This window comes from Rhipicephalus microplus, chromosome 4 (genome assembly GCF_043290135.1).
Source record: "Rhipicephalus microplus isolate Deutch F79 chromosome 4, USDA_Rmic, whole genome shotgun sequence".
NCBI lineage: Eukaryota > Metazoa > Arthropoda > Arachnida > Ixodida > Ixodidae > Rhipicephalus > Rhipicephalus microplus.
In genome coordinates this window covers 228,314,362-228,323,548 of record NC_134703.1, presented here as the reverse complement: position 1 = coordinate 228,323,548, position 9,187 = coordinate 228,314,362, and the positions used below count along the sequence as shown (strand labels likewise).

Here is a 9,187-nt window from a genome sequence, read left to right as displayed (position 1 = left end):
TCGATGCGGTGAGTGCCTGATGTTTTCCCCTCAGTTCACCAGACTACTCTAGCTCAGGTTGTAGTAGTTTAGAGAAGGGCTGTGTGAAGCATTAGAGTGAGCTTTGATCGTTTCAAGCAAAGTCGAAGTGCTTTGAAACCAAAGTTAATGCGGAGGGGGTAAACACGGGAGAGTGAAAAGTTGCTTGCGCGTCTTGCTAGTTGACTTATAGTGGGTACGGCAAGTAAATTGTTAACAGGGGCAAACAGCAAGAGGCTAGTGTGAACGATGGAGAACCTTAAAGTGAAGGAACTCATCGAAATTTGTGAGGAACTCGGCATTACTTTGGGCCGTGCGAAACGAAAGCAAGCGATCCTTGAGATCATGAAGGATGAGGGAGTGTCGGCTGAGGAAGTCGATGAGGCCTGGGTGGATATTAAAGCACGCCGTGAGGAGGCTGAAAGGCGAGAAGTAGAAGCTCGCGAACGTGAGGAGGCTGAAAGGCGAGAAGCTCGTGAAGAGGCTGAAAGGCGCGAAGCTCGCGAACGTGAAGAAAGGCGCGAAGCTCGCGAACGTGAAGAAAGGCGAGAAGCTCGCGAGCGCGAGGAGGCCGAGAGACAAGAGCGCCTAGAGTTGAAACGACTAGAATTGGCAATCCTACAGTGTTCGCAGGCGCCTAGCGTAGCTTCTCCGACGATTCAGGTCAGCGGTTTCAGAATTCGGGACCAACTGCCACCGTTCGTAGTAGGCGAGGACATGGCGAAGTATCTCGTCAAGTTTGAACACGTCTGTGAGCGAAATGCTTTGGAGCGGTCTCTTTGGGCGCAGAACCTGCTAGCTCTTCTTCCCGGCGAAGTGTCCGACGCGATAACTTGCTTGTCTAGGGAAGCGTTTGAGAGCTATGACGAGGTTAAGGAAGTGCTTTTGAGACGTTATAAGTTGTCACCTGAGGCTTTCAGGCAAAGGTTCCGGTATGCTAAAAAGGGGAATGAGTCACACGTTGACTTCGCGTTTCGTCTTAAAGCCGATTTGATTGAATGGCTCAAGGGCGAAGGTGTTTATGACGACCGCGATAAAGTGGTGGAATGCGTTGCATTGGAGCAGTTCTACCGCTGCATCGAGGATAATGTCAGACTTTGGCTGCAGGACAGACTCAGTGAAGTACAGCTAAACAAGGCAGCAGAGTTAGCTGAGGAGTATTATACTCGCCGAAAGTTGCACAGCAGGGCAGTGCGCGTTGAAAAAGATGAGAGAAAAGAGGGCTTTTCAAGGAAACCTGATCAACGGAAACCCGTTCCGCACCGTAATTTCAAAAAGGACCCATCTCTTACTAAGGACAGTGTAGGGGAAGGGCAAGCAGAAGCGGAGAAATCGAGTGAGGTTTCTACCACACAGGCATTTGAATCGGAAAACAAACGGAAGCCGCTAATCTGCTACAACTGTAAAAAGGAAGGGCACATCGCGAGAAACTGTCAGGAAAAGTTTGCCTTCGCAACGATCCGAGAATCAGAGAAAAACATTCGGTTGTTGGAGCCGTATCTCCAAGAAATTAGGGTGAATAAGAAAACGTGCCGAGCACTTAGAGACTCAGCGGCAACCATGGACGTTGTCCATCCTTCATTGGTGTCTCCGGATGACTTCACAGGAGAATGCGCGTGGATCAGGCAGGTCGCCGAGGAGCAGAGTGTTCGCTTACCAATCGCCACCGTTGTCATTGAAGGCCCGTTCGGTAAGCTTTGCACCGAAGCAGCTGTGTCTGCCGCGCTGAACGATCGTTTTCCTTATCTTTTCTCCAACAACTCGGAGCAGCTTCTCAAAGAGCAGGGCAAATCGTTCTTCCCCAACTTAGCGTGCATGGCTCTCACGCGATCGCAAGCGCGGAAGCTATCGCGGCAGCTTGATCTGGTTCCATGCGGTGAACTCTCAAGTGACCTTGTCGGCGGGTCGACGGAACCCCAGAAAGGAAAGTTTCCGCATGAGTCATGGGAGCAGTCACGCGAGCGGCCCGTCGTCGACACGACCGGCGCGGTTTCCGGAGAAAGGGGAGACGACGTGGCGCCATTGAGTCAGAGCGAGAGGGTTGCAACGCTCTCGCCTGTAGCGGAAAGTTGGAGCGAGCTGCCGAGAGTTGATCGAGAGACGCTCATTGGAGAGCAACGTGAGGATTTCTCGATTGAAGCGCTAGTGGAAAGCCAAATTGAAGCGCGAGTGGAAAGCCAGAAAAACGCGGCAAAAGTGCTGTCGAAGGAGCACTACGAGAAATCGGGGAAGAAGCGCGCTTTTGAAGTTGATAATCAGGTAATGCGGCTGCAGCCACCCAAAAGGAACAAGCTTGAGGTTGATTGGGAAGGGCCCGCCAAAGTATTATCGAAGCCTTGCGATACAAATTATGAAGTGAAATTAGGAAGGCGGCCGGACAAAATTTACAACTTGATGAAACCATACGTTCAACATCAAGCGATCGTAAATCTGTTGTTGAATGCTTCGGAGGAAGAGGAAGCAGAAATTTTTAGTTCTAGTGAGATAATCGAAAGGAAATCGGAAGTAATCTGGGAACAGTTGAGCCTAGAGCCTAGCTTAAGTGAAGGAGGACCTGAGAAAGAGGACCTGAGAAAGATTGTTTCCGAGTTTGGGTATGTGTTGTCGGACCGTCCCGGAGACACGACGGTGATCGAACACGATATCGAGCTAAGCGGTGAGGAGTCAATCAGTAGCAAGCCGTATCGTTGTTCCCCTGTGCAACGTCGAAAGTGTGAGCCGCTCTTGGTGCCGCATAGGTATCGTCGCCTAAAAGTGGCCGGTTACTGAAGTGGAGCATGTTGCTCCACGGCGCAACTTTGACGTTCGCTAAAGAAAAAAAAAAGGGAAAGGTAAACGTTAATGCAGGTGCATTGAGCAGTGCGTTTAGTTAGTACCTTCTCAACCTTTCGGTTTCTGGCTGGCGATTCGGGGCAAAATTTTGACCTCATCACGACCTGGGCTGAGCGCTCTCGTTCAGAGTGATCTCAAGGGGCCAACTTTGTGGTATTCTAATTCGTTACGTTGTTGTACGTGGGAAAAAAAAATTGAGTTGTCATTTTAAGAGTCTTGTGTCCCACATGTGCCTCTTGATGTAGAGGGAACAAAATTCCGATAGACACGTAGATAGGTATATGTTGTACTATACTTTGTCTGGTGTTCTGTCGGGTGACCGAAGGCACTTGCGTGTGTCGTGTGTTGTCTGTTGTCGATCCGTTCTTGGCAAGTTGCAGAACCATCGACAAGTGCTGAAACCGAAGATGGTCAGAAGAGAAGAGTGAAGCTGGTCAGCAAGTTGTGGCGACAAGCCAGTGGAGCTGGGATCCGTCGTCAAAATGGGATGTGTTCCCGGAACAGTCTGGAGCTGTAGTCTCCCCATGGCCCTGGAGGCGAACCTGGAGGGACCTGGCGAACGAGCGCACCTGACATCCGAGCCCCGTGGAAGCAGCTCGTCTTTCCGGTGCATTGTCTGGCGGCGGGGGTGCTGTTATGCCAGCGAGTCCTCGTCAAACGACCGTGCCTCTGAAAAAGGCAATCTGGGTCAAGGCCAGCCCGCAGTCGGCCTGGCGCGATCACCTCGACGGCGTGAACACGCGCGGCGCCCCTCTGGCCCATGTGCAGTGAGTCAGCGGCGCACGTGACAGCGAGCCGGCGGCCGCGTGTCGGGTGGTCTGACGCATGGCGCGGCGACCCCCATTGGCGGAATCTGCTCTGACGACCAGCGGCGCTTCTGATTGGACACTTTGGTTGGACTCGGTGTAAATAAAAGAAGCCCCGCGGCGTGTCGTGATCGGCAGTCCTAGAGAGAGGAGTCCCCATGTCGGAGGGCCGACATGTGTGTGAGTCAGCGGTCTTAGGCGAAAGGCTGACCTATGTATTAGAGAGAGGAGCTCGGCTCTTCGAGTCTCTGCCGGCCCCAGTGCCGAAATTGTAACGCCTCTGTATATATGCTGTACATAAACCTTGTTTAACTCACCGTCGTCTCGTCCGCTCGTCTCCTCAGCTCTGCGCAGAAGCAGTCGCGAGCTGAGAAACATACGCTACCAAACGGCTGGTGACCTTCCCGGCGGGGTCGAAAGCAGTGGCGCCTCCGGGACCGCGTCGGCGTCGCCGTCTTTCGCAACAGTGGTGGCAGCGGTGGGATCGGTCCGCCGTTTCTCAACAGTGGAGGTCAGCGGCGGGATAGGCCCGGCGCTTCGCAACAGTGTGCAGAAGTCAGGATGCACTGCTTGTCGTACTTCACTGCGTGTTCCAGCTTCAGAAGGGAAGGAACATGAGTGTTCGGCCTTTACGAACTTTTGCGACAAAGGTGGTTTGTTGTACCCGTCTAAGGAGCTGTTTGACTTCATTAGCTATTTAGAAGACACATTTACAGACTGCTTCAGCACTAATGAACTGCGCAGTGATAGCATTTTAGATGTGCTGCATCTGGTCAGGGTTGAAGGGAGACCCCTTGGCTGTGCTCAACATGCAAAAGCAGTGAAGTCTCATGTGGTAAAATTTTATGTTGTCACTCGATTGAACTTTTTGGTTAAAGGAATCAATAGAGCTAAGGAAGAACGGCGCAGGAGGCTGCAGCACCTAAAGCTCCGTAGGTGCGTGTAGGATTCCCGTACAGCTGAGTGCTCCTCTCGTCCTGTTACATACCTGTAACAGTTTTCTTTGTACATAGTATTTACAGTGATTTTTTTGTACTTTGAAGTTTATCTGTGTACATAGCCAGTGTAACAGTGATACTTCTTTGTATATATGTAAAGCAATAAGTTTTAAACATCTTTATTTTTATTTTGTTTTCTTTTAAAATGTATCTTTATGCATAGTGTGTGTGACTGATATTTCTTTGTATATAGCAGCCGGTTTTAAACATCTTTATTTTTATTTTGTCGTGTCTGTAAACACATTTAATATGCTGTTGACAGGTGGAAAAAAAAGCGCGTTGGTTTATGCCTGGCTTTATCCTTTGGCTAAATTACAGCTGCTTGTTTCTACACATTGAAAGATATTTGTATATTTGCTGCTGATCCAATAAAAAGCTAAGGGATGCAGACATCGCTGTTGTCCTTTTAATATGGGTGTAAGAAAAGGTAGTTTTCTATTAGCATCGTTATTTAAAGCATTCCTTCCCGTAGCCGAGGCGTTGTGACAAAAGCACACGTGTAGCTTTCGCTCACGACATTCATTCCAATTTGAACTGCTATTTACAGCTTCGCTTTACTGCGGCCATGCACAATGAGACGGACAGCACGCGGACTTGACAGTTTCTCTCAATTGGTAAAAAGACTAAAAAAAGAAACGGAATCGCGAAGAACCTACGCAAGGGGCGCATTCGCGCGTCACCGTAGCAGACGCTCAGAGCCGCGAAACTAGTGCAGCAACATTTAGGGGCAATATTATGAGGCGAAAGCCTGATTATCGTGTGGAAACACCATTTTTAATGCTACTCTGACAATATAAATCTATAGCCGTACACCGGTAAGAAACTGGCCGTCGCACGTGTCGCCAAAGGCGCAGAAGCCCGGCAACGCACGACCGCGCGAGCGATGCGCGACCAAGCCGGATTGCTCGTAGCGCCCTCTATCGCAACCGCGTACGGAGCTTCAGGAAAACAGCGGTGGTCGCGCCACTCAACCTATTCTAGTGTATGATTTAGTGTAGATGTATGATTCCAGCGGTGGTAGAGGTCGGACGTGTTTTTGGAGAGCTCCGGAATGACAGCTACAGATAAGTGTTTTTGCATGTTTCCAGCTTGCCTCTGTATGTAGCGTTATGAGAACGTAAGGCGCTAGCGTAAAGCTTGATTAGGTCTATTACGGTGTACGTTTTTTTTTAGTATTTTGTACTGTGTCTTTTTTTCTCCAGCCACCACGTGGCTGAGGCCTGCGCGTAGACCGACCACGTGCATGCGCAGGTGCTGTGAAGTGTAGCGTATTTATTTATTATTGTGGTTCTTTTTGGCTTAGACCAGTGTATTTTAGTACAGTTTTCTAACACGTGGGCATCGGTAAACTGAGCTAGCCATGGTCAAAAAGACCGTAAAGTGTTCAGAGTGCGGGGTAGGGTGGAAGGTGGAAGTTAGTGCGGAGGAGAAAGCAGAAGATGACGCCAAGTGTAGACAGTGCGAGTTCGAGGAGAAAATGAAAAATATGATGGCGGTCCAGAGTGGGCTCATGGAGAAAATCGCAGAGCTGGAGAATGCATTGGCGAAGGAGCGAGAGAAAACGTCAGCCATGGAAGAAAGGCTCCGGGCAGCCGAGAAGGGCCTATCGAAGGTCGTGAAAGGGAACGAAGACGCAGGTGACGGCGGAAGCATTATGGCGACGACCCCCCGTGCGGGAGAGATGAAGGAAACAGGCATGACAAAGGCAGATACATTGGCCACAGGGCCCAGCTACCGGGAAGTAGTTTTGAGGGAGGGAGGGAGCAAACCAGCAGCCGTGACTCACGCTAGTCACCTAGTCAGCAGCCAGGTGCAGGTTTCAGAAGGAATGTCTGAACAGGTCATCATCGCCAGTGACTCAAATTTAGTCCGATGCCCAGCGGCAATCAAAGAAAGGGTGAAAGGCGACAAGAGAGTTGCGATAGGGACGTTCCCAGGACAAACGCTGGGGACAGTAATGAGTCAAGCGGGTGAACAACTCGCAGCTAAAGCTAACAATCGTAACCTCGTTGTAATTGCGGGAGGGCTAAATGACGTCCTGAAAAAAGAATCGTCAGGACTAGCGACGACCTTGGCGAAAGGGGTGGATGACATGCGCGCCGTGTCCCCCCAGGTGCAAATTGTAGTATGCACAGTACCGGAAGTACCAGTACGCAACGTCAACCTGCAAAGAGCGGTTGTCGACGCAAACAAAGAGATATGGCGAATTAGTCGAGAGAAGGGTTTCGAGGTAGTGGATTTAAACAGGGAAGTGCACAGGTGGGGTGGATTCCAAAGAGACAAGAATTCATTTCGATAAGAGGCTTGGACACGAGGTGGGCTGGCGACTGGCAGGACGCGCAGTAGCTTTTTTGGGGGGCTCACGGGCCCTTCGGAGTCCGGGGTAGCTCGTAACAGGGAAAACAACCAGGAGGACGCTTTGACAGGTAGAATTGCGAAAAACCAGAAAAAAGGTAAAAGAAAAAGGAAAAAGGCGCGTGTTGCAATTAGTTACATAAACATGCAGGGTGGCAGAAAGAAGGCAAAATGGTTAGAGATTGAGGAGCAGCTAAACAAAGAACAGATAGGCGTGTCTGCGGTTACAGAAACACACCTTAGAGACTTGGAAGAGCCACCACATATTGAAAATTATGTTTGGGAAGGGTGTAACAGGACCATATCGGAAAGGAAAGGTGGGGGTGTAGGAATGCTAATTCATCGCGGAGCCAAATGGGTTAGAGTGAAACAGACGTGTTCAGAGCACCTCTGGGTTCTGGGCACAGTAGGTGGAAAGGAAACGTGGCTAGGGGTAGCCTACTTGTGGACGGGGAATAACTGCAGAGAAAAGAATCAGGAGATAGTGGATTGCATGAGTGCGGATATTAAGGAATTTGGTAATGGGGCCGAAATCATCCTTCTATGGGACATGAATGCCCACATACATGACCTTGACGGATATTCAGACACCAATGGGAAGTTATTACTAGATCTTTGCGAGCAACATAGTCTGGAGATGGTTAACACGGGGCCTAAATGTGACGGCCAGATCACATGGGAAGTCGGAAACAAGCAATCAAGTATTGATTATTGTCCCATGACTGAAGGAATTTACCACAAACTGACAGAAATGAGGATAGACGAGGAAGGCATTAACAGCTTGGGTAGTGATCATAAACGAATAACATTACAAATGGGATACGAAACTGAAAATATGAGCATGGAATCAAAGTCTGGCAGCTCGTATTTAAATGACAAACAAAAAATAAATATAGCCACAAGAGTCGAGGAAGAAGTAGGCGAAATACCAGGCAAGGACTGGGAGTATAGTGAGCTGTTACATCTAATGACGAAGGAGATAGGGAGAGAGAAGAAAACTGTTTGCTGGAAAGGAAAAAGGAAGCCAAAAAAGTTGGTGGAACAAGGAAATCCGGGAGGCGATCGAGAAGCGACGCGAAGCATCACGGGAGCATAGAAAGGCAAAAAAGGAGAAGCGGCCGCAGGACGAAGTAAAAAAAAATATGGGAAATATATTTAGGGAAAAAATCCCTTGTACAGAAATTGGTAGAGGCAAAAATTAAAGGTGAAAGTGAACGCTGGATGACAGAGATACACGAAAAAAAGGAGGCCGCGCCTAGGATTTTTTGGAGCCACATAAAGGCGCTAGGTAGGAAGTCTGTCACAACGCAACAACATATTCTAGATGGAGGAAATCAATTGGAAGGGTACGAAGCGCTAGGTTACATCCAAAAGGTAACAGCCGATTCGTTTCAAAAGAGCGTCCAGGGGATCTCCCCGGTGAGTAAAAGTGTGGCGGAGAAAGCAACAGAGGAAGAGCTAGTACTTGATAATTTCAACTAGAAAAAGGCCGAAGGAAAAATTCCAAAGCGCACTGCCGCGGGTTTAGATGGGATTCCCGTTAGCCTCATTAACGAACTAGGACATAACACTAAAGAAGCATTGTTAAAAGCAGTAGAAAAAAGCTTAAAGGACGGACAAATACCGGACAGTTGGCGACAAAGTAAAATGAACTTAATCTATAAAGGCAAGGGAGAAAAGGACAAGATTCGCTCGTATAGACCACTAACCATTACATCGGTACTATACAGGTTGGCGATGCAAGCAGTAAAAATGAAAATAGAAACATGGGCCGAACATAACGATATTTTGGGAGAACTTCAGAACGGATTTCGAGTCGACAGGCGGTTAGACGATAACCTGTTTGTTCTCACTCAGTGTATAGAAATATCTAAAATAGAGAATAGGCCCTTGTACGTGGCTTTTCTAGACATCACTGGGGCATACGACAACGTGAATCAGGAAATTTTGTGGGATATATTGAAAGGAATGGGCATGGGCGACGACTGTATACAGCTTCTGAGGGAAATATACCGAGAAAATACAGTTTGCATAGAGTGGGAAGGAATGCGTAGCAAAGAGAACGTTGAGGTTAGCAAGGGTCTGAGACAGGGATGTCCTTTGTCCCCGCTGTTATTCATGCTGTACATGGTGAGTATGGAAAAAGCGCTAGAAGGTAGCAACATTGGTTTTAATCTG

At 48.8% G+C, this 9,187-nt stretch overlaps 1 protein-coding gene across 1 annotated transcript; it reads left to right on the top strand.

The window, feature by feature from the left end:
* Positions 1 to 252: 252 nt before the first annotated feature.
* LOC142814783 (uncharacterized) lies at positions 253 to 5,048 on the top strand. Its single transcript, XM_075894087.1, has 2 exons — positions 253 to 482; positions 564 to 5,048. Exons 1-2 carry the CDS (start codon positions 268 to 270, stop codon positions 2,785 to 2,787), a joined length of 2,439 nt encoding a protein of 812 aa, XP_075750202.1. The 5' UTR covers positions 253 to 267; the 3' UTR covers positions 2,788 to 5,048.
* Positions 5,049 to 9,187: the final 4,139 nt, after the last annotated feature.

Bases quoted from the DNA above. Each gene is read 5' to 3' on its own strand.
- LOC142814783 (XM_075894087.1), top strand. From the start codon at position 268: ATGGAGAACCTTAAAGTGAAGGAACTCATCGAAATTTGTGAGGAACTC. The intron at 483-563 runs GCGAGAAGCTCG...ACGTGAAGAAAG, and splicing joins GAACGTGAGGAGGCTGAAAG to GCGAGAAGCTCGCGAGCGCG.